Here is a 26,595-nt window from a genome sequence, read left to right on the forward strand (position 1 = left end):
AACATTGTCATTTCAAATATACACAATATCTTTCACAATTTAAATCAAAACATCATAAATAAGGTCAAAATAAACTTTCAACAATTCAAAGCAAAAGTAAAATGCATATTTCATTCACTTTATCAATGAATTTTAAAGCATAGTGATGTTGTGTACAAACCTCAAGCGAGTCGCCCCTTGGCCTTGACTCGGTTCCTCGGGTTCTTTTCCGGTATTCTTTTCAACTGAAACACACAATTTTACAGTGTTTCAGTACCATAACTTAACATAAATCCAAAAATAAATTTAACTTCACTTTTACCTAGCTTTAACGTGCTAAATTCGACGTTCTTGAAATTTTGTGTTTCGGGTTACTATTCACTACACTATTCAAGTCAAATTATTGACTTTCTAAGGCTTAATAGGTATGCGAATTCCAACTTCACCCACATACTACATTTTGGTCACTAAACTTGTTGGTTTTGGTCATTTTCTCAACACTTAAGTCTTTTAGGCAAAATTGTCAATTTTCAGTTTTTGGTGTCTAGGATGCACTGTTCTATTTGTCACTTTTCTGTTGGAATTTGATAAAACTTTCTTCATAGAAAATGTTCCCTATTGTCTTAAGTTTATTTTCCTTTTTGAATTATTCCAATCGGAGTTTTGTAGCTCAAGTTATATCCAAATTACGGTTACTGTTCATGCTGCAGATTTTGATTCTAGCAGATTTATTAATCCAACTTCGTTCAGCAATTTGACTAAGTTAAGTCCATAATTTAGTCTAATTTTCTTCATATGAAATGTTCTACTATGTCTTAGGTTTCCATCGGTTTAAGAATCGCTTAAATCGGAGTTTTCTAGAGAGAGTTATAGCCATTGAAACTTTACTGTTCATGTGATAAATCTGCAGTTTTGCAGATTCAGTGAGTCAACTTTGCTCACTAATTTGATTGGGTTAATGGCATAATTTGGGTTTGTGTTCTTCATGAAAGTTTTAGGTCTATATCTCATCTAACCACTAGTAAAATTTCAAGTCATTTAGACCTGCCTAGCTCGAGTTATGGCCAAATGAACAAATGTTCATTTGGTCAGTTTGTACAGAGGCAGACTGTGATTTTTCAAGTTTGGTCAATTTGTTCACTAGGTTTTGGTCACTTTTTGGGCATGCTTCCTAAATGAAAATTGTGTCATTTAGTGTCTATTTCCATTGCCAATTGGTCTCATATCAATTGTACTTGTAAATTTTCATTTTTGGTCCTTCAAAGTTGACTTAGTCATGCTGCCAGCAGCATGACCACACTCAATCCGAATTTGGCCTTAACTCCAACCATTCCTACATACTTCATTAGGTCACAAATGACCATTTCTCACTTCAAATTAGGTCCAAAACATCATTTACAAGTTTCTTATATTTTTGGTCTCTAAACCCTAATGTCCAAAACCCTAATTCACAAACTCTTGCATTTAGCTACTTTCAAAGCCTTTAATCATAACCATACAACTAATTAAAGTTCATATACCCATTCAAATAAATCAAACCATGCAAATCACCCTCCCCTTCATGCTGGCCGAATTTCAGTTTGGTCCCTCAACAAATTTTTATTTCATTTTAAGTTTATTTACAAGTTAATCAAGCTAAAAACACAACAAATAAACTAATTTTGTATCTTAAATCACTAACCTTTTTTTGTTGAATTTCTCCGTCTTCAAATCTCCTTTCTTTCCTCTTTTTTTTTTTTTTTTGTTAATAGTTTTACCAAGCTTCAAAAACAAAGTTTAATGAAGGAATTTGTGAAATTTATGGCTAGTTTTGGGGTTTAAGAAGCTTGAGAGTAAGCTTCCATGGAGGTTGAAAAATGAAGATGTAAGGGAGAGTGAGAGAAAGACTTCGGCTAGCTTGAAAAGGAAGAAGAAAAAATGAATTTTTGTTTATTTAATTGCATATTTATCCTCTAATTGACTTGGTCAAATTATCTAGTAAATAAAAAATTTATTTATGACTTCATATGTGATGTCACCTTGATGATGTCACTACCTTTTTTACTTTTCTTTTTCTCTTTTTTTTCTATTTATTTTTCTATTAGTTCTTTAATTTAATTCTCGATTCCGAAATTTTCTTTTCTCCGATTTTATTTGTGATTAGGTCAGAGTCACTCCTGGTCAATTGACCAAATTGCCCCCTCACCGGTTCATCCCGGTTTGCAAATAATTCAATATTTCTTCCGGCTCCCTGACCTAATTATTTGACTGACTTAACAGTTCTTTTTCGTGATTTTCTCTTTTTCACTCTGTTTATAATAGTCCTAAGGACTGCAGCGTCACATTTTACGGTTCGAAATTTGAGTTTAAAACGACTTCGCAGTCCTTTCCCGAGAAGGTCACTCATCGCTGTGACTCTCAGCTCATTTAACTTCTTATGTTCTATTTTTCTTATTTATACTTAACTAATTGGAAATTACTAATTATTTGTGTTTATAGTTTATCTAGTTATCTTAAGTGTGGTTCTAATCCCCTTAATTGTCCGGATCGACACCGGTCACTGGAACAGTGAAATATACCAGGCTATACAAATAGGGGTGTTACATTGTTGCAACCTTATGCATATGTAATGCTTGATGGATATTTGTGAAGTTAAATTGTGCTATTTTATTAGGCAATATGAAGAAAATACAAATTTTGATGTGTGGTTTTGTTTTAGTGTCATATTGGATTAGATCCCAATTTTGCATTGAATTGGAGTGAAATAATTTTTTATAAGAAGTAAACTTCATGGCTAGGTGGGACTTAGTCATGTTAAGGCATGTAATTCATTGTCTAATAGAAGTTGAATTTAATTTGCCAAAAAAAATTTTTATGAGAAGCAGTAAAGGTCATGGCTTAATAAGAGTTTGTAAGAAATCACATGGTTAGGCATGAGCTTTTCTGTTCAATTGGAGTTAAAAATTTCCTTTTTGTTTTCATTAGGTAGTAAACTTCATGGTTTGGCATGAGATTGAGCCTTACTAGCATGCCTAGCCATGTATCATTTCATTTTCATGCCATGAGATTTGCATTTTTTTTTCATTACATGCACATTTTTGCATCTTGGGGCAGCAAAACACATGGCTTGTTATGAGATTAAGTCTTACACACATGCTTGGCCATGAGAATTTTTTTCCAAACCATTAGGTTTCCATTTACTTTGCATACATACTTGTTGTTCTTTGGGCAGTAGACTACATGATTGAGCATGTAAGTTTCTCCAAGATACATGGCCTTCCATGCGTGTCTTCTCATGCTTAAATAGAGGTTTATATGGCAACAAAGCTCATGGCTAGCCATGAGAAAGTCATTCCATGCAAAGATCGATGCATGGCCAATTGTGTAAGTGTTCATGGCCTCCCATGCGTGTCCCCTCATGACTTGTGAGTGATCTTGGGTAGCAAAGGCTATGGTTGGCCATGAGAATCTACCTATAAATGCATGGTTGGCTATGCACCCAACCAAGAGTTTCATTTCTAGCCATGCGTTTCCAAAATTTTTATCTTTTGTAATTTTTTTTTTATTTTCTAATGTGTTTTCATTGGTCAACTTCTTTTCACTTCAAGCCATGTGATCCTATTTTGTCTTCTTTTGCACACTATTAGTTCGTAACACTTTCTTCTCTCCTCAAGACTAACACATACTTTTCTTTCTTCTTTCGTACACATTTTCACTTTACTCCATTTTAGTTTGTGTGTTTCACTCTCATTTCCATGGCACATGTTTATTTGTTTAGCCATTTAGGACAATGTCTTTGATAAGTTTGGGGGTACATATTTTATTTTATTTTATTTTTGTACATAAAACTTTTGTTTTGTTTTGTAAAATGGTTGCACTTTTTGATTAAGAAATTCATAAGAAAATAATTTTGGCCATTGTTGTTTTTAATTACTTCAATATGAGATTAAGAATTAAATCTATAGTTTAGTTATTTTAGATATGTGATATACTTAAATGAGATTCTATATAATTAATGATTAATTTTGTTTCACAAACCTTGCATGTTTATTTTATTTGTCTATGGAAATGAAATGTGGATAGTGTGTCTAGGAGATTTAATAAAAAAAAAAATTAATGTGAGAATTAATTAATTATTGTGAGTAGAGCATACTTTGATCTTAATTGATATTTCTTCTTTTAATATATATAGTTGTATATAAAAAAAGCAACAAAATAAAATTACACAATCTACTTCGCTGGTTCGACTTACAAGTAATCAGAAACATTCATGAACCCCTTATCTATTTTTTAGTCAAACAGCAGCTTAGGTTATGAGTATGCAAAACACCTTGAATTTGTGATTGCTGATAGGGGTGTGCAAACAGTCAGTTTGGTTCCTAACTAAACCAAACCAATAAAACTGAAAACCGAACCAAACCGATCATTAAGAGGGAATTGAACCTAACCAAACTGATAAATATCGGTTCGGTTTTAAACCGATCATACCGAATTTTATAAGATTTCATATTTTCAACATTAAATTTTAATAACAAAAATATAAAAAAAACTTAGAAATCAAAACTCAAAAATCATGGGATTTCCTTGATATATATATATATATATATATATATATATATATATATATATATATATATATATATATATATATATATATATATATATAATAATTTGGGTTCGGTTCGGTTTTTTCTATTTTTTATAAAAATAACCGAACTGAACCGATTAATCGAAATTATCAAAATTTATAAACCGAACTGATTGAATAGAATTGACTTGGTTCGATTTGATTTTTCAGCTTAAACAAAATCTGCTCACCCTCAATTGCTGAGTAATTGAGTGCTTTCATGATCAATGTTGGTATTCGCGTAAAAAGGCAAATGACGATATAAGGAAGAGTACCAAAATACTGTTTATAAAAAAAAAATTGTAAATAAATAAAGAAATAAGGAGGAAATTGAAAATTAAGGTTTTTGCATGTTTTGATTCATGATGATTGATTGATTTTCATTTCTATTTTATTTTATTTATGCTTTTTGAATATCCTAGGAATACTATCTCATTAATGAAAATAGACTAATGAAATTGCATGTCTAGTTGGAGTGCAGAGTTTAATTGTTTTATTAAAAATTTAAAGGAAGTAAAATGCTTATTAATTGTATAGAGTTTCACTTGAGTATGAATAGGTTGAAATGATTAAACTGTGGAATTTGATTTTTGAAGTTGTGATTGAGATGATTAAATTATAACATTTGGGTAGAATTATTCTTTTTTGAGTTGATTTATCAAATTTGCAACCAAGTTTGAAATTTTTGAGTTTTATCAAATTTCTCATTTGTACTTTATAGGTTCTTTTGCTTGAGGACAAGCAAAAACTCAAGTTTGAGGGTATTTGATATGTAGTATTTCTTTAGAGTTAATTGTATTAATTCATGTAAATATTTAGTCTTTTAATTAATTTTAATTACATTTTATAGTTTTATTTAGCTAAAAGTTAATTTCTTTCATTTTAATTGATGTTTGTTATTTTGAGGGAAAAATTATAAAGAAGAGTGAAGAATTGGAGAAAGTCTACCTTTGGCAGAATATCTCATGGCCCGTCATGAGATTCTCATGATTGCTTGTAAGATCAAAGAAACAAGCATGACTTCTTGTGGGATGATGATAGGATGCATGGCCAACAATGAGATTGCCTCTTACACGCATAGTTGGCCATGAGATGGTCTTTGAAAGGTTATTTTTCATCCAATAAAATTTTGACACATCATTAAAAGTGAAAGAAGGATCCAAAAGAGTGGGTTGTTAGAAATTTGAGTTGGAGAAGAGGAGAGGACATTTTTAGAGGTCTTTTGGCCAAACACTCTAGAAAATTTCATTGTTGAGAAAGAACAAGAAATTGGAGAGGGTTTTCTTGGAGTATTTGGAGGCTAGAGCAAGGATTCTTCATCAAGCACACTTAGAGTTTATTCTTTTCCTTTCTTTTCTTTTATTTGAAACTCATTTGTTAATTTGATGTTTGGATTTACTTTTATTGATTTTGAGTTGATACTTAGAAAATGAATGGCTAAATTCTTAAGCTAGGGATTTGATGTTGCTTGACTTGATTTAATCTCTAGATGTTGATCTAATTTTCTCTACTTTGCTAATAGTTGTTAGTTTTGAGTTTAATACTTTTGAGTATCTTAGCCAAATACTTGAATGATGTTAGATTTATAATCTATGGTTGGAAAACATGATTGTGAGTTTGATTAGATAATAACTATAATAGATTTCAATTAAGAGCGAAAACTAAGATTGAGTCTATGGGTATCGTTGAAATAGTCTTTTTCTTAATGCTCTAATTAATTGAGCAATTCTCTTTTAGGAAATAGATATTAATTCTTTAATTAGAAGGTTTGATGATGCCCGGAAGGGATTATTAAATACTTTTGATTATTAAATCTTACAAGAATAGTTAAAATTAATTATTAGACAAAATTGATTGAGATTAATTATTGGGTCAAGTGAAATCAATATCTCTAGCCACTTTTATTTGAATTTAAATACAAAGTTTTCATTGCTTTATTAATTAATTTCTAATTTTAGTTAATTTTATTTTTAACTTAATTTTAATTTCTAATTTTAGTTAATTTTATTTTTAACTTAATTTTAATTTCTTGAATTTTATCAAATGTAATAGCCTAAATATTAGTAAAATTAACATAAATTTTGATAATTAAAGACAATCCTTGTGGAAACGATACGTTACTCTTCACTATATTATTTGTACAATTCCGTGCACTTGCAGATGTGTATAAGAGAACATCCTTGGAATTAAAACCAAAAGGCTAAGAAACCATGACTATGTACCTGGTTTTAACTCAAGTAATTTTGGTATATAGAGGTACAAAAAGTAATAAATAATTTGGCTGATTTTTAACATCTTCTTAGCTTTTTTTTCCAAAGGTATATGATTTCATTCCCATAAAAGGCCTAAGCTAATACATAAGGATCAAGTAAAGATCCAAGAAATACAAACAAGAGCTCAACCCAAAGACTTACTAGCTAAAACCAATAAATCATATAATAAGCTTAACTAGCACAACTAAGTCAGCATAAAAAATGGGCCCTAGTAGATTGCCCCCAATTCCACCATATAATTGACCAGATGCCAAAATCAAAACTCTAGGGTTCCAAACTTGACCCAAACGATGAGGATCCGAGAACCAAGAAATAGTTGCATTGCTGTCCCAAATCTTCAACACAAATGAGCCAACCAAGGAAGCAGGGAAACTAATGAAACCGCACAGAGATTTGATCAAAAGGACAAACACCTAAAAACTGCAAGAACCCCCAAATAATGTCCCTAGTTGAAGGCCTAGCAGAGCCCATAAAAATAACAAAGGCAAGAACATAAACAATACTTGGAAAGGAACATAATCAATAGAGGAGAGGAGAAAATGGGTGTGTGATAGAGCTCTTTTGCTCCTTTGAACACTGAGGGACTGGGTACCAAGGAGATGGCACCGGTAGCATACCCAAGAGATACCAAATAGCTAAACAGAACCAATCCACCCCAACAAAAGCTTCAACATATCAGAGAAAGGAAAAAAAACTAAAATTGGTTAAAAGCCTCCCCTGCATGCAACTGGAACTTCGATCAAACAAAAGAGTCTCTTGATAGTCCATGCACCACCAGAACCAAATCAGAAGCATTCAGAGCCAAGCTCCATTAACCAGATCAAAATCGCCTTCTTATAGATGGCCATAGTTCTATTGTCAAAAGAGCCAAACAAACACTTAATTATTCACAACCATCCCACTCGGAGGCAAGGAAGGTGATCCACTTCCAGAATAGGAGGATAGCTACCCCTACCCCAAAGGGCAGAGGGAGTTGTAGATCAACAAAAATGGAAGCCGGGCCTCAAAGAACTAAGGAAAAAATTTGAGAGAACGTTTCTCTCTCTAAAAGAAGAGAGAGAGAGAGAGAGAGTAAGACCCTACTAGTTAGCTGAGAACGCCTATAACTTCTTCTTAGCTCTGTAAGGGCTTATCCATGTCATTTCCCATGTTTCTAGTTCTATGAAAGAAGACAAACTTTCATGATATAAGCACTCAAGAAAACAAGCTATTTGCTAATTTGAATGTAAATAATTTACTCTGACTTATTACTCAACTATATCAAAGTACTTTAATTTGGTTGAATTCAAATTTAAATAGCTTGAGTTATAAGTTGGGCCATATTATAATATTTTATTTGAGTAGCTCAAGAGTCTAATAGAATATATATTTATTATTTATATAATTCTAGAATCAATTCTATGATTAATATCAGCATAATGTATATCAAAATGTTTGTCTTTCTTAAGTGTTAGAGATATTATTTAGGATACCTTTGGTCTGCTTATAGGATCAAATGAAAATAACAATTTAAGTCTATTATGAGGCAAAATCTTGTTGGATCCAATTCCTTGATGTTGTATAATCTGAATAGCTTCACTTCAAAACCCCACACCAATGCTTTAGTCATCTTGTATATACATAGGTACAAACTTGACCCTTGAACTTTCACTAAACTCTTATGTCTGTTCAGTAATAGTTTTTAAAGTAGCATTTAGTATTTCGATCCTAATTAAAATACTATATCTCTTATTTATATTGTTCGTGGCATAGCATTTATACTAGTATTAAGAGAGTGATTCATGAAAAATTAACCCTCCCAACTTTTAGAGGTTGAAGAAGATTCTTAACTAAAATCAACAAGATAATATCACTATTTTTAAATCTAATTCAATAAATATTTTTATCGAATACTTTTACTTTAAATCACTAAGTAAACAACTAACCACTAAAAATTAATAGTTAATGGCTAATAGCTAATAAAATAATTGATAACTATTAAAACAGTTGACGGCTATTATAACAATCAATATTGTCGAAACAAGGCCTTAGATTCTTCCTTTAAATACATGAATGATGACTCTCGCATACATTAACTTACAATAACTCATGTGTTAACTTAGAATTCCAAAAGCCTAACTACTAACTCTCATAACTACACTCATTAAAACAAGTTTATTTCTTCAACAACCCTCCCTAAACTTGAGCTTTTGAAACTCCAAGATAAGCCCTCAAAGCCAGTAGAGCTGCAGAAGCGATAAATGATCCTGAGATTCTAAACACAACATTAAGTAATCTATATCTATCTATATAAATATTATAAAATTGAACTTTAAAAAAGGTTAACACTATTTTGCCAATTGGCAGTCTATTTTTTGGCCAAATGGCATCTTATATGGAGAAAACAGATTCTTCATAACTATTTTGACTCATTCATCTGCTGCTGTTTTTATTATCATTCTCTTTTCTTTTTTTTTTTTTTTATCCTTCTTCAATTTTTCTCTTCTTTCTTAACAGTTCTTTAATTAAGTATAAAGTCTTCCACCTTTCAACTGTCATCTGTTACAAATCTGTTACGGTTTTATAATGGTTCTCTTTTACTCTTTGCTTTCCTGCAGTTTGAACCTTTCTGTTCTCTTTCTTGAAAGTCCACCCTTTCAACTTTCATCTGTTACAAATTATGTTTTCATTATTAGGGACTTATAAATTCCATTGTTATAGTTATGGAACCTATAAAATGGGACAAATTTACAGAGATTGATAACTTAATAGATAAGCACATGAGAATACTATAACAGATACGAAAAAATTAGTAAATTATGAATTAACCAAAACCCAATAGTTGACAGTCAACCTGAACCATCGTAGCTACTTGACATGGTTGGTGATGGTTCCCCACTCCCCCTCCTCCAATAAGGAAAACATAGAACACAGTACACTTGAGCACTCTTTGATGTCTAATCTCAAAGAAGATGAAGAAATTGCCTTTGGGTCCAATGGCAAGTGCTTGTGTGCGATTTAATCACCACTGGCTCAACAGAGCCATTGTTCTCTAATGATTTTTGGAAACTAGAAGCACATGCCTTAATCCTCTTTGGCTTCTCTTCCATAGAGTTTCCACTTTTATTTGCTTGACTTCGATGCTTCATGAGATTGTGACCATTGACGGAGCTTTTGCCTTCAATTTCTGCATTCCGTGAGACTGCAGTCCCTAAACTTGATTCTGGGTTCATGTGATCGAAGACATTAGCAGAAATTTATTGTGTTTCTAATTGTAGTTAAGTTGAAAATTGGATGCCTTATAATTTTCAGTTTGGTTTAATGATTCATCTGCAGGTGGACATTTGCATTAGTTATGGTATATTTTGCAGTATGTAAACCACATTTTTCAATTTTAATTCCCTAATAAAGCAGTTTAGTAGTTTACATGTATTTGTTTCTTTATGCAGTTTGCCACTGTCACATGATCTGGATATGGGTATTGGATGTCATCATTGCCAATTCCCAATGAAAATGTAGATTCTTTAGAACAGATGTGGAAGATAACGGAACTACAAACTCTACAACTTACAAGGAAAAAGCAATGAAAGGAACTATCAAAGCTGCAAAGCCACTGTGCAGAAGAGGCAATTAGGCTGAGAGCTGGATTTTGGGGATATCTTATGCAAAATATTTATCAGGTCAGTTCTTCTACATATCAATTTTCTACATAGTGAATTGAAAATAACATGCATCTTTTGTGCTTATATTGAATTAATGAAAATAAACATACACATTATTAATTATAATTACAAAAAAAAAAAATTAGAAACAATAAGTATAAATAATTAAAAATATTATCAAGTAATAAACTGATTGTCCACAATGTACAATAACAATTTAGAAAATTCAATAACCTGCGCAACGTGTAGGCAAATGACCGGTAATTGTATAATCTTGAAGCTAGGAGAAGTAATAAAAGAAATTTGAAGTTGTGAGATTAATAAGTTAAACACAGATTCAGACGTCAACAAAATGGATATTTTATCATTTATCATACATAAGTGGATCAAATATTGTATTTTTTCCAACTAATTTTGTATTGGCCACAATTTCATGTTAATTTAGCCTAAGATAATACTCTACCAGGCCAACCATATCAACTATAATTTTAAGATATTTTAACAGGCCAAAGATATACAAACACTGATAGAGATAGGAACAGAGATATTGAACAATAGATGGAAATTGTAATGAAACTAATGTAACTTGTATTTATTCGGTAAAAGAAGGAATGGTTCTAGTTTAGCAATTACAAACTTCTGCTATTTCAATTCAACTCAAAAATAAAGAAACGAAAGAGAAAGAAATGGTTGTCAAGCATCCCTCAGGAACTAATTCACTTGCTAACCAAGTTAGCCCCAGCCGACGGCTGCCAAATAACAAAAATCTTCTCTCGTTTAGCTGCTGAAAGTGAAACAGTCCCTATATATGATGGATTTAGATCCCCTTTTCTGTTAGCATCTCTAGGTGGCCTTCCCTCCTTAATTCCCTCTAACAGAGTAACACACATGCTAACCATTTCCAGCTCTTCCCCTGTTTTGTTACTGCTGCCAGTGTCCCTTCTCCAGAGCCTTCCATCCTGTTTATGTAATCTTCTTTCATCCTTCCACCAGCTCTTCTAATTCTTTTAGTATAAACCCACATTGTACCCAGGTTTTATCCATTTCCTGCTAGCCCATAGATTGATCACGATCCTTAACAAACACCTTGAGGAATTACAAAAACAAAATATTGTGATAAAAACATAGGATAGTGTTCGATTGACTAATGAATAAAGTAGTTGCATACCTCACAAAAATTCAGTGGCGATCTGCTTGAATATTCCCTGTAAGGACATTCAACATTCACGGACCAAGCATTGATCGAATGTTGAAATCTACCTTCTCTTATCTGGAACAATCAATAGCAATAGTTAAGGTCTAAGAATGGAGACTGGAGCGCTGATTTAATACAGTAATCTCTCACCAATACCTGCTAAAGTTGCTGCATTATACACTGATTGAAGCTTCTCCACTTTCGGTGGACCTGGTATCCATCTCTCGTGTCCTAAATAAGCATCCTCCAATTTTGTTACAACCCCTAGGTGAAAATCCAATCAGAAACACACTCATGAATATTCAAAGTTAATATGACAAAGATACAAACCATGATTCACATTGAAACCGAATTGAATTTCAGAATTCTCTTTTACTTGGATATTCTAATGACCAATGAAAGCAAAAATAAACCCATCTAAAAAAATTTAAAGAGCCATAATCCAAAATGAAATTTTGCATTACCTTAAGGCTTGAGCACTAGTGCCAAAGCATTTTTTGTCAAAATTTCTTCAATTTTGTAGCAGCAGGTAGGTGTATTACCAGCTGAAAATGAGTTTGACTTAGATGGGTATCTTCTACATAATATTGCTGTGTGGTGGTTCTCTCAGCTGTTTGAGTTTCTGATTGTACTACCTGCACAACAATCATTATACATGCTACAATCACAGGATTCATTAGAGACGATAAAATTTTGAAAATCTCATTTGCGTGCCCCAGTTATCTTCTTATTTAGTAACATTCTTGAAAGTACTCAAATTTCTTGCAATGTCACCAAATTACTATTTGAGCATGTAACTGTGAAATTTCTCAAAATAGTCATGGATAAAAAGGAAAAGGATTTAGGATATCCCTTCGCAGTTCACTTTCCCCCTCTCTTCTAACTTGAATTAATTTTGCCCACTAAATAGCAATGGCTATTTCTCCCTCTACCTGAGCTACTATAAACAATGAATATGCAGCACAATGGAGTCAATCAGTTGATTAATTTTCCCAAGAAAATCAAAAGGGAAAAGGAATTTCCTAAAGCAGGAAATAATTTTAAAAGAAAATCCAAGAGATCAGAGTGTGCTAAATGAGTATCAGTAACGATTAAATCAGAGACCATAGCCACGGAAACTAATGTTCAAGCAACAGTGCCAATTTGCCATGGAAATTTTTGTTCATTAATATATTGTATAATCTTCAAACAAAGCAAACTAACATGAATAATGATACAAGAAATTCAAAATTGAGAGTATAATAAGTTAAGCACAGATTCAGACATCTACCTTCAACTGGAAAAATATTAGTTAATCGGTGTCACAAATCTCATAGAACATCAGCCTTATTCAAGCTTTTGCATACGAACACTGGCCTATCCCCGTCTCTTTAGCTTTCTGGGAATGAAATTTGACAGCGAAAGAATGAGCAATATTATAATCATTAGGTACAAAAAATATGAGTATTAACTATGCATAAAATGGTTGAATGATTTGAACACAATATATATAAAGTGATTTGATTATATTTTTTTCAATTAATGCTTACCATTTCCACAAATAATGATTGAATGGTGTTATTAAGGCTGCCTTCCCATTCCCATTCGCATAAATATTTTTTTTTTGAGAAGTTGTGGTATTTCCGTTCCCAATCCCATTCCCATTCCCATTTATATTTAGGTTCTCCTGTTTGAACTCTCCATAGCTTTGGCGCGCTCAAGACTTCTTGCGCAAAAATCTTCATATTGGGGCATTCTATAATGATCACTTCTTCCAAAGAAGGGAAACTGAAGGTAGAATTACCAGAGCAGAAGCTAGAGAGGCTTGGTAGATGTTGAAGTTCCAAACATTTTAGTTGACCGAAGCAAATCTTCTCTTCTTCATCTTTATCTGCTTCAGTCACTATAATTTCTTGGATCAGTCCACATTTCTCTATCTTCATTTTTCTAAGTCGTTCAAGACTTCTCGCTGTTGAGGAAGATATTAGATTTACTAGACCATGGCAATTTGATACCTCCAGTGTTTTGAGATTTTGGAAAGAAACTGAGGATGGCACTAAAATTTCCAGTCTGCCACATTCCAGTACTTCTAAAGTCTTCAGATATTGAAAAACTGTGAGTAGTTTAGCGTCCATCAGATGCTTGAGCCTTGGCAGCTTAGACAGCCTTAGTTCTTTCAATTTTACAAGTCCAGCACGCGTTTCCTTGCTAATAATCTCTTCATGAAAAATGATTTCTTCGAAAGAAGCATCACTCAGAACAAGCTTCTCCAGATCGGGTAAACTTTGAAAGAAATAAGATGGCAAAAGTGTAGAGTCATTGGAAAAACAGGTTAGCTCAATGCCTTTCAGTCCAGACAAGAAATCAGCTTGAGACCACATATCCTTCATGGTGTTATATTCCACTCTCAATTCTTCTAAACTTGGGATCGCAACCTAATAACTCAAAAAAATAATAATCAATAAAAAAGGATATAGGATGATCAATAAACAAGGATATTAATAAAGACTGACCTTCCCGCCAGAAGAGGCTGCAATGGAAAAAACAAAGTCCCCATTGTGAATTCCTTCTTCATTTCCCTCAGCAATCATGCTTAGATCTTGGTCCTCACAAAATTTTGAAGCTAATAATTCCATGTTTGGACAGCCAACCATATCAATTCTTTTCAAGGATGGGCATTTCAGAAAATCCCTTGCAGAATAAAAACTTGACAAGTTGGGCAAACACTCGAGACTTATGGACTTCATTGATGGAAACATGATCTTATCTTTCACTACTTCCTCGTCTGCTTCTTTTGTGATTATATGTTCCACCAAAATACATCTTTTTAATTCCATATGTTGGAGATTTACAAGACCCGAAGCCATGGACAGAGTAAATATATTAGTCAAGCTGCTACAATTCTGAACTTGCAACAACGTTAGGTTTTTAAAGCTCAAAATTCCTTGAGGATCATCGTTCCACACATGCCTCAATCTAGGCAAATCAATTAACCTCAATTCATTTAAACACTTCAATAACCCAACATCACCTTCGTCAGCATTTAGCCCTTCCAAATCAAACAGCTCTTCTACAGAATCGCATCTTTCTACAACCAGCTCATTTTTCATTTTTGACAAGAACAAGTACTTTAGTAGATTTGAGGATACGGCATTTGAGAAAAAAGCACAATCGTCCACCACTAACTTTCGTAAGTGCTTCAAGTTCTTGAATGGAAATTGGCCATGCCATTTTTCTTTCAGCATAGGAAAGTTGGAGAGCTGCACTTCACGTATAAATTCAAATCCAACCTACAAAATCAAAATATTCCATTATTGGAGAACACTAAACAAGCATATTTAAAAAAGTACATTTAACCAAACACATTAGCAGTGAGTTCATTAAGAAGAGAAGCAAGATTTGGTAAATACGTACATATTTCATGTAAAGCTGTTCAATGGTGGCATTGAGATTGCCTTCGCAATGCCATTTTCGATCGTCGTACCAGCCTGCCAATACACCGCGTAACTTTGGCGTGCTTGACACTCCAGCAGTGAAAATCCTCAACTTGGGGCATTTACGAACAGTTAATTGTTCTAATGATGGGAATTTGAAAGTGTAACTGCCCAAACAGAAGCTTGTGAGGCTCTGTAAATCTTCAAGTTCTATTGTTTTCATTTTGCTGAAAACAATCTCATCTGTTGATCCAATTCCGACCCCTTCATCGCCTCCTACTATTTCGGTCAACATATTGCAGGATTTTACAGTCAATGTCTCAAGTTGTACCATACTTTTGGATGTAGGAGATGTAACAATATTTATCAATGTGTCGCATCTACATAATTTCAGAGTTTTCAGACTTCGGAAAACATCAAGATTTTTAAGCTTTAAAGCCCTTATCGGTGGGAATGCAGTGGTATCTTCTTGGTCACCGACGAATCCTTCAAATGGAAATAGCTGCTTGAGAGAAGAATCAAGGACTACAAGATTTTGCAGATTGGGAAATCCTGGAAGTAAACTAAACAAAGGAACAAGAGATTTGTTTGGAAAGCAACGCAATTGAAGAACTTTCACTTGGGAAAAGAAGTCAGTTGGAAATTGAGATTGCAGTATGGTTATGGCAGACTTCTTGTCTAATGACAACTCTTCCAAAATGGGAAACATCTGCACATCAATAAATAAAAATTCGAAACCAAGTTGGATTAGGCTTTTTTTAAAAAATTATTACTTTGTAAATCAATAATATTATATCATGTTAATACAATTTATGGATAAACATGTTATTTTTCTATAATTTTTTTTGGAATATGAATGATGTGAAATAGTATTATTGGCTTAGCGTATTATTAGCAGCATGGGAATAATTTTTTTTATTATTTTTAAATTTTATTAAATTATTTTTTACTATAATGTTGTATCGCTGTTATTAAATTAAATTTTTTTAAGAAAAAAAAAGAAAGAAAAATAAGGGAATTGCAGTTCCCAACTCCAATGCCAGTTTTCCTTTTCTTTTTTTTTTTTTTTAAAGAATTCAAGGGAAATATAGTAAATAAGTTAAATCGAAATAATCAGGGACAAGATTAGATTTCAAAAATCAATTGAAATCCTTTTTTTATTTTATATTTGTTTTTTTTTTCAATTATTATGGTGAGAAATTTAATAAATAAAAAATTTAAATTTTTTGACTTAAAAAATTTATTTTAAAAGATATAGAAATCATGTTAAAAATAATAAAATTGTGTGAAGATTAAATTAAAATTTTTTTTTACAAATTATTATTTTTTTTTAAAACGAAGCCTTTACCCTTTAGTAAATTCAAGGGGACATTATTGATGAAATTTAGTAGGGAGGAATTACTATACACCCAAAAAATTACAAATTGGTGTAAAAGTTAAAATAAAAATGGAAAAAGTGAAAAAAGAGTGACATGCTTAATTAAAATGTTTCTTATATATTTGCAACAATACTAATTTAATAAAATGCAATTAAATTCATGTGTGTATACTAAATTTGAATGCAATAAAATTTATCTAAAATTTATTATCGCAGAATAATTAAAAATTAAATAAATATAATTTTTATTTTACTTTTTATGGGAAAGATATTAATTTATTTTAATTATGGGTGTTTTGATTTTTTAATAATAAATCTAGTAAATAAATGAAATTCTTAATATATGAATTTTTCTATATTTTATAATAATAAGTTTTAATTTTTTTTTTTTCAAAATAACCTACTTTAAATCGAAATGAAAAATTAACGTTATATACTTTTTAAATGTAAAAGATAATTAAATAAAAATAAATTAAATTGAATTATTGTGTTTTTAACTTTTCAAACACGCTAGATAATTATTTAATAAATAAATATTTAATTCCATTTATATACTTATGGAAATGTTCAATTTAGTCTATTTTTATCTTTTTGTAAAAATTAATCTAGATGTTTTAATTTAAACTCAATTTAGCCTAACAATTTTAAGCTTTAAAAGTTAGATTTTTTTGATTTAGACCAAAAATCAAAAAGTTTAATTTCTTTATTTTTAGACTAAATTTCTTGATTAAGCTAAAAAAATCAAGAAGGTTGCTCTTGATTTTCTTAATTTTTAGATTAAATTGAGTTTAAATTAAAAATTCTAAATAATTTCAAAAAATAATTTAAAATGGGTAACAATTAAAATCCCAATAAATACCCGGATGAAATTGAACATTAAACCATTTTTTTAACCTTGTAACATTTGAGAAATGAATAAGCAAAACTAACCTTATGATAAAAAGGTGTTGTAAGGGGAGTATCAAACCCTTCATTGTCTAGCCTTTGCTCTCTCCCTTCATCATTGGTTTTGGGTCTATGTAACCTCAGGAGTGTGCCAAAGACATTCTTCATGCTTGGACATTCACATATGCTCAACTTTTTCAATGATAGACATTCCAAATTACTCGATCCTGAATAGAAACTTGAAAATTTAGGCAAACATTCAAGGTCTACGAGTTTCAACGAAGGCAGTATCATCTTATCAGCGGAAGAAGTTGCTTCCTCTGGTCCCTCCTTTTCTATAATTTCTTCAATTGTGTTACAATTGCTTAACTTAATCTCTTCAAGTTGCATAAGGCACAACGCTGTCGACCAAGTAAATATATTCTTCAAGCTGTTACAATTTTCAACATGGAGCAACCTTAGGTTATGGAATTCTAAAATTCCCAGAGGATCCTTGTTCCATAAATGTCTCAACATTGGCAGATTTGCTAAGTGCAATATACTTAGTTGGGGAAGTAGCTTAGTGTGCCCATCATCAACAGATAGCCCTTCCAAATCAAATACTATTTCTGCTGAATCACAGTATTCTACTTGAAGGCTTTTCAACTTGTTTAAGAACTGTAGTAGATTGGCTGGTACAGGTATATCAGAAATTGCACATTTATCCACTGTAAGCGATTGTACATTGTGGAAGAGTCTCCCTTGGATTCCACCATGCCAGAGCGCAGGGAATTGAGATACTTGAAAATATGGGTGAACCTTCTAATTCCACAAGATAATATTATTCACAAACATGAAATGTAAATAGGGCAAAGGGGAAAACAAATGAACTGACTTCTAATAAACATACAAGCATGTTATGCGAGGAATATAATTTATCTACAGGAAAAAAAAAGGTAGAACAATAAATATTCATATTCGTACCAATTGGTTGGCTGCTATGCTTGCATTAAGGTTTCCCTCCCAGTGCTGTTGATTTTGCAGTCGTATTCCTCGTAGCTTTGGTGTGTTTAGAACTCCAAAAGAGAAAATCTTCATCTGTAAGCATTTATTAACTTTAACATTTTCTAAAGATGGGAAATTGAAGGCGTGATTCCCTGAGCAAAAGCTGATAAGACTAGATAGATGAGTAAGTTCCAAAATTTGCAATTTGCTGAAAATAATCTCATCCTCTCTATGATCATCTCCATCGCTTGTCACTATTTCTGTCATCTTATTGCAACAACTTACTCTCATTTTGGTTAGTTGCACCATAGTCTTGGCAGTAGACACTGTTATCAAGTTTACCAATCCTTCACAGGAACTCACTTCAAGAGTTGCTAGATTTAAGAAAGATGATGACGATGGTACAGTGTTGATCAAACTGTTACAATGGTTTACACTCAGAGTCTCAAGATGCTGAAGAACTGGTTTCAGTCTGGAGTCTACGTCCCATATCTGCTTCAAATTATCAACAGTGGATAGCTTTAAATTTTTCACCAATGTAAATCCTTCACATAAGAACAGCTCTTCTAAATTACCAGATTCTACAACAATTGTATCCACATAATATAATGTTTTAAGGAAACCAATAAGAAAAAGTTGTGATCTATTCTGCAAGTTGCTCAAAGTAAGAACTTTGAGTTTAAAAAAGTGCTGAAATGACAATTGACGATGCTGTATCGCGATCAAGTCCTTGTGCTCCAAAGTCAATTCCTCCAAGTTGGGACTCATCTGAGGAGAAGAAATAGATTGTTAAACCAATGAATTTTGGTTTACTGATATATACTTGAGTTGCTTTAAAAACCATAAATCTTAAATTCCAACTCTAATTGAAACTTAATAAAAAAAAAAATAATTAAGTAGTCAATAATTAAAATAATGATGAAATGTCTAAATACATGTGAAATGATAAAAGTATCCTTCATTGACAAAAAAATTTAAGATAATTATATTTTCCTAGAAAAAATCCTTTTACAAGAAATTTAAAAAAAAATTCAAAATTTATTTACCAAGCAAATTTTTTCCAAGACAAAATATTTCAATTTTTTTTCGTAAACCAAAAAAAAGCATTTATCACAGAATAAAAATTTTCCAAGAAATTTTCTTCTAAAAATTTATGCATACTTGAAAGAAGGCAAAAAATGTCTTTTTCTTCTACTTGAACAACAAAATACCTTTCTTGTTTTTTCTATATAGAAAAGTGTCATCTACAAAATGGAGTGCGTTCTCTATTATTAAATTATCAAGGAATAACTAATTCGGTTTTAAAAAATAATGAACATATAACTAATTGTCATTTATAGCTCTCTTTAGTTCCGAAACTTTTATGATAATTTTATTGATTATATTAGTTAATGTTTTTTTAGTAATATCAAAATATTAAAGATATTTTGATTATTTCGTAGGTTTATCTTCATTTCTATTATAAATGATTATTTAAAGATAATAATAATAAATGATATAAATTAAGATAAAAACTATTTTATAAACACATAATTTAAATATATATTAAAATAAAATTAGTATATAATTTAAGTCAAATTAAATTAGGATTGATTAAAACTCTTTTTATAAACATATTATTTAAATAAAAATGAAAATAGAATGGTAATAAATTAACATTTTGATAAAATATTATTAGTTAGATTTCATTTTGATTTTTAAATTAAATATTAATGCGGAGCAATTTCCTATTAAATATTAATAAAATATTTCTCCTAATGTGAATGTAATTAAAAAGTAGGAGCAATTTCTGAAATTTATATTATAGAAATGAAAAAGAGAATTTTGAGGGGAAAAAGAAAAAATTCAAGTAATGAGTTACAAAGAAAGAGGAGGAAAGGATCTTACCTTTTCCAACAATAGAAGGGGCTGTTGAATTGGAATGCTGTGTTGGCCCTCTTCATGTCCTTCTTCCAGACCAAATTTCCTTGCTTTGCGACAATTACGAACTTCCAAACATTTCAATTTTTGCCACTCAGAAATATGTGTCCCTGGATAGAAACTCCTCAGTTCTAATAGTTCAATAAGTTTAAGGGAGGTTAATTGAGGGAACTTAAAACAGTAATAAGGGGCTGGTTCCACATCTTCTGGCTTTGCAACAATCTCCTCAACCCCACATTTAATTATTGTAAGATTTTCAAGTTGCAAAAGACTCTCGGCTATGGAGGCTGGAAAGAGATTTTTTAGAACACCACAATATGAAACTTCAACTGATTTCAAATTTTGAAAAGTGAAAACTCCTTGTGGATCCTTCCTCCACACATGCTTCAACGATGGCAGACTCTGTATATATAATTTTCTCAGCTCAAATGCTTCAACAACATTGAACCCTTCAAGTTGATATATCTCTTGCAAAGACTTACAAAATCGTACATTCAACTCCTCTAATCTTTGGAATCTTTCTAAGACATTTGACGGGAAAACAGTCCTTAATTTCGAGCAATGAGAAATACCCAATGATTTTAGTTTACAGAAGGAATTAGCCGCAAGTTGGCTGTGCCATACACTTTTCATTTCATTCATTTCCCGGAGATTCAAATTCTCCAAGTTAGAGAAAGCAACCTGAAATGCAAAATTAAAGACACTTAACGTAATCATAAGCTAATTAAAAGTGAGACAAAAATGTAATCAATCCAGGTGATGTGGAGTGGAGGCCTGTTGAAAGTTGATTTATTCAATCTCTTCCTCTTCATTAAAAATAACATTTAAAATTAAATTTTCGTAAATAAATGACAAAAATATTTAGATAAAAGATTATACATGAATTGTGTAACAGAGATGGACAAAAGGGAAGGATTTGCAAAATCCCTATACAATTATCCTCATGACAAATTAATTAATTAGGATGAAATGAAAACTTGAAAATAAAATATGAAAATGTAAGAGTTTTTGGAGCAGACACACACCTGTCTTAAAAATGATTTAATAATATTACTTAAAAAATTTATTATATGACAAAGCTTATTTAAATATTTTCAATTTTAATGATTAAAATCTTATTTCATAAACAAATAATAATTATCTATCTTAAGTTTAAAATTTTATATATTATGAAATTTTGCTCATCATATTTTGTATCTCTAAAAATTAAATTTTTAATTAAATTTTAGGTTATATTAAAAAGGATGAATTATTATTTGAAAATTATATTAATAAATATATATATATATATAAATAATTATTCAATAAAATATTATTTATAATATTTACAAATTTAATTTTAAAATATTTCTTATATATATATATATATATATATATATATATATTTAAAATTTAAGAATTTATTAATAATTTTTCAACAAGCGTCACGTTTATTCATATTTTTTTATATGTTATTTAATTTTAAAAAATAATAAAAAATTATTTACTAATCAATTTATTTTATTTACTAATAGTTAAAATAAAATTATAATAAATTAAAAATTTTTTCATAAAGAAAATTTTATAATATGATTACAAAAATATAAAATATAAAAATATATATTAAATTATTTTATTAAAATAAAATAATAAATTATCTGTACAATAACCAGTTAACTTTAATAATGAAGACTCACACTTTTATTTATGTAGAGAGAGAGAGAGAGAGAGAGAGAGAGAGTGGTAAAAATAATCACCATTTCATTGAAGAGAGATTGAATTTCAGTATTGTGGTTCTTCTCTGTGTAAACTTGTTTTGCCATCATGTCTGTATGTGGAACACTGGGGACCAAACACATCAATGCACCGCATCCCTCTATGTTCAAGTCTCTAAGAGATTGAAATTCAATTTGATAGCCACTGCAGAATCTAATCAAGTTTGGAAGATGCCGAAGCCTCAGCACATCCAATTTAGGGAAGATTATCTTATTCACCCTCTCATCTTCTTCTTCTATAGATTCCTCCGTCAGTATTATCTCTTTCATGGAACGACATTCACCAATATGAAGTCTTTTGAGATGCAAAAGACTTTTAACAATTGAAGTTGTAAATAAATACTTCAAATTGTCGCATCTCGTCACAGTCAAGCTTTTTAAGTTTGAATAAGTTGCGGAAAGTTGGTCGTGCCATATCTTTTCACAAGTAACTGAGTCTAGTCGAAGATCCTCCAAGTTGGGGAAAGAAACCTGATAAAGCCTTTGTTTCAAGCACTGCTCTAATAATTTTCTATTAAAATAAATTAAATAATAAGAAAAGCATACAGATAATGTCAAACGATTAGTGCATGACATACCATTCTGTTGAAAAGTGATAATTCCTCTGACAGAAATTCCTCAAATGCTGTCTCATCTGCAGTCAATATTTGCTTGTGTCTCGATTCAGTTCCTGGAGGCACCTTCTTCATGTTGCTGCGAAAGCTTCTAAGATGTGGTAGACCATCCAGCTTCAAGGAGCGTAACTGATTGAACTCAACCACTTCTTCATTGCTGTCTTGATCTTCATCTATAACAATAGCTTCCATGTTGGGACAAGACCGCACTCCCATTACTCGTAGCTGCAAAAGACATCTGGCAGTAGATAATGAGAAGAGATTCGTCAATCTGTTGCAATTCCATACTTCTAAAATTCCTAATTTATTAAAAGATCCTGCAGCGAGTTGACCATGACAAATCTTCTCCAGATTCATTAAATTTTTCAAAATTAAGGACTCTAGAATGGGAAAGGCATCACATGCAGCGCACTTTGTCGAATTGATGATATGTTGAATGACAGTATTGTTCTGGACATGGAGACGCTTCAATTGCGGAAAGCCGTCCCCATCAATATCATACAACACATTCTCAGCCCCTCTCACTTCATCTAAATATAAATCTTCAGTCTCCCTCAACAACACTTTGACCCCATACTCTGAATGAATGCTTGTCTTGAGCTTAAGTTTCAGCATTCTGGAGGTTTTATAATTCCCATTCCAGTCCCATCCATACCCTATGAGTATTCTATAGCTTTGCAACCCATTAGAAAATAGGCGTTTTGGTAATATCTTGGCATCCAGTATCTGTACTTCCAAAGTCATCAAGTGAGACAAGTATTCCAACTCAGCAAGGCTTGCATTGCCTTGATTTCTAATCCCATCGGCCTCCCACTGATCAAAGCTGTTACTCATATACAGTGCTTCTAGCAGGGACAGCTTTGATAAGGCACTTGCAGGAATCATTTTGAGTTTGGAACAATCGCTCACATCTAACAATTTTAGTCGAGTCAGTTCCTCTATTTGTCTGGGCAACTCAACAATGTAGGAGTTTGCAAAACTAAGGACTCGTAGTTGCTTCAAGTCTCCGATGATAGCTATGTCATCCAGTTGGCATCGATGCAAGCAAAGGGTATGAAGGTTGGATAGGAAAGCAAGTGAAGAAGGAAGGGACACAAAACGCATCCCAGTAAAATCCACTACTTCGAGGTTTCTAATCCCCTTGAAAAATAGGTCTGGGATTCCCAAAGAAAGAACTTCAGTGAAAAGTAATAGTAGCTCTGCTTTTGGGCACTCCCACCCTTCAGGGAGATCTTCAATATCACAATAAGGCAGAGAAATTCTGGCGGAATCCTTGTTTGGCCATTTCATCAACTCACTGCCGCTTCTTGTACCTATAAACGCATGTTGCTCTCTAGATGCAATCAATAAAGCAGTGTCTCGAACAACATCATGCATTTTCACAAATCCATACTTATCAGCGTCTATCAATAAGCATTTTGCTTTGAGGGTATCAATCAAAGTATAAACTTTGTTTCTTGCTTCTTTAACAGTAGAAATGTGCTTGAATAAACTTAGACCCATGACGTATTTCAGCAAGGACCGGATTGGAATATTAGATAGTCCTAACAGACCACAAAGTAAGAAAAACGACTTGACTTCATTACCAGGCAAATCATTGTAGCTTGACTCCAGAACTGAGTGTACTTTTGCATATATTTCTTCATTGTCAAACACAGATAGCTGCTTCAGCTTATCATTCCATGCGTATGACTCTCTATTTCGCAAGTCTGTCGCCACTGTGAGTAATAGAAGAGGCAATCCTGCACATTTTTTAGCAACTTCCCTGGCTATGGGAGGCAATTCTGAATCTTCAGCATCTGCCAGAGTCATTTCAAACAGACTCCACGCCTCTTCGTCCTGTAGAACGTCAAGGTGGAAAACAACTTGTGTGCCCATCTGGGACAGTACATGTTTGTCCCTTGAGGTTAGCAGTATTTTGCATCCTTTGCAGTCATCCCCGATGGGAATTCCTACTGCTTTTAAATCAAGTTGTTTCCAAATATCATCTAGAATTATAAGTACCTTCTTCTCTTTCTTCAACCTCTCATATAGTCGATTAGCTCTTCCAGGTATTCCCTCCACATCAAATGTCAGGCCCAGGACATCAGCTACCTCCGATTGAATTCTTCGGAGTTCTGGTATTTGATTCACTGCAACCATAACCACCTCGTCGAATAGCTTCTCTTCTATAGCTTGCCTGTGGACCTCTTTTGCTAGGGTGGTCTTCCCCACACCTCCCATTCCATGAACTCCAATCTTGTTAAGATTAGGATCTCTCAGAGCATCCATAACTTGCTTCAAGAACAAAACTCTTGAATTCAAGGCCTCACGATGATATACTGATGAGGCAACTATCTGCAGTATACGGGGACGAAAGGAAATCGGATCATGGTCGCCTTCATTCACAAGCTTATCAATTGCCAACGCTTTCTTCTCTGCTTTCTTGCTAAGAAGGTAGCGCGTCTTCAAATCAGGACATAATCCAACGAAACACCTCTTTTTCGCTTGTTCTTCGCCTTGGATAAATTCATCAGCTTCTTCAATAGCTTTGCCCGCTTCGATCAGCCACTTGTCGACACTTTCGTATATCTCTTCCCCTTTTCTTTTAGCCTCATCAGCGGATTGCTGCAACTTGAGTCTTTTGTTCCTCAACTGCTCAGCCTCATGATGAAGTGTCTCAAACTTGCTCTTGCAGGTGAAAGGATGACTCATATGCCGTATGATTGGACCAACAATATATTCATTGATGGGTTCTTTAATTAGCTGTGTGACCATGGAAACAAAGATATTTAGAACCATTTTTTTTTTCTATTTTTCCTTTTTCAACCTGAAATCTCAGATCAAAAGCAAACTAGAACAAGAAATGAGAGTCAACCAAAACAACAACAAAGGACCGCTGAAATCAAATGGCACGGAAAAAAAAAAAAAACAGTCGCAAAAGAGTTTGAGAGTCGAATGAAGACAGGAAACAGAGAATTAACAGAGAAATAAAGAAAACAGAGAGAGGAATGAGCGCTGGCTATGGATGAGTAAAGGGAGTGAAGCGAAGGTAAGGTAGGAGTTGACGAGTGATGAAAAGACAAAGGAAAGGGAAAGGATTATAATTTTTAATCCAATTAAATCGATTTTTAATTTATTGTATAAATTACCCATTTTCCTTTAATTTAAAAAATTATTTTAATTTAAAAAAAAAAACTATTTTAATTTTATTTCTTAATTTAATTTTAACCAGAATTGTGTAGAGTGGATTGTTTCCAATTTCTTTAGACGATTCTATTTTTTGTCTTTTATAGACCGCCACCCAACTTTATAGTCTTATAAAGAAATGAACTAAAACTAAAACTTAAACTACACGTCCTTATTATTTTGGAGTTATTTTAAATACTTGATAATAGTGATTGTGGTTTGATTTTAAAAAAATAATAATTTAAAATTATTTTTGAAAAAAATTTTAATATTATTAAAATAATAATTTAAAATTTGTATTATTAATTAAAATTTTATAATGAAAATATTTTAGAATAAAATAAAAAAATTATAAATATTTTCGGAATAATTTTCGAAAAAAAAAAGAGTGGCATTTCATATTGGGACTGCAAAAGTTTCTTTTTTTTTAATATTACAATTCGTTGCGTACATGCATAAGAATATGCCTTCTTGCCGTAATAATGATAATAATAATAATAATAATAATAAATATTTATAAGGAGCTTCAATATATATACTAATTCTTTTGCAGTCCTTTCTACTATTCTCTCTCTTTTCCTCTTTTCTTCTTCCATTTTATTTTAAACTCTCTCTCTCTCTCTCTCTCTCTCTCTCTCTCTCTCTCTCTCTCTCTCTATATATATATATATATATATATATAATCATTTTACTAATGGGATGATTCCTTTTTTTCAATAGACAGTTAAAAATGTTTTATTTTATAATTAAAAGAAGACTTTTTAAACTTTACATGATATATTATA

General features: G+C 31.9%; 1 protein-coding gene across 6 annotated transcripts; it reads right to left on the minus strand.

The window, feature by feature from the left end:
- Positions 1-11,070: 11,070 nt before the first annotated feature.
- On the minus strand, positions 11,071-25,688 carry LOC110649893 (uncharacterized). 6 transcript variants are annotated; one of them, XM_058151419.1, is made up of 13 exons: positions 22,607-25,688; positions 22,011-22,502; positions 20,242-20,955; positions 18,334-19,122; positions 17,416-18,171; positions 15,088-15,816; positions 14,187-14,963; positions 13,478-14,108; positions 12,965-13,072; positions 12,159-12,329; positions 11,851-11,958; positions 11,668-11,769; positions 11,071-11,585 (listed from the first exon to the last, which is right to left on the minus strand). In XM_058151419.1, the coding sequence occupies exons 1-9, from the start codon at positions 25,421-25,423 to the stop codon at positions 13,065-13,067; spliced, it is 7,713 nt and encodes a 2,570-aa protein (XP_058007402.1). In that variant the 5' UTR covers positions 25,424-25,688; the 3' UTR covers positions 11,071-11,585; positions 11,668-11,769; positions 11,851-11,958; positions 12,159-12,329; positions 12,965-13,064. The 6 variants fall into 6 exon arrangements, with proteins under 6 accessions (XP_058007402.1, XP_058007400.1, XP_058007397.1 ...); XM_058151417.1 differs by having other exon boundaries at positions 13,224-14,108; positions 17,416-18,168; positions 22,607-25,687; XM_058151414.1 differs by having other exon boundaries at positions 11,071-11,546; positions 13,224-14,108; positions 22,607-25,687.
- Between the last annotated feature and the right edge of the window lie 907 nt (positions 25,689-26,595).

The sequence above is a fragment of the Hevea brasiliensis genome, chromosome 8 (assembly GCF_030052815.1).
Source record: "Hevea brasiliensis isolate MT/VB/25A 57/8 chromosome 8, ASM3005281v1, whole genome shotgun sequence".
Lineage (NCBI taxonomy): Eukaryota > Viridiplantae > Streptophyta > Magnoliopsida > Malpighiales > Euphorbiaceae > Hevea > Hevea brasiliensis.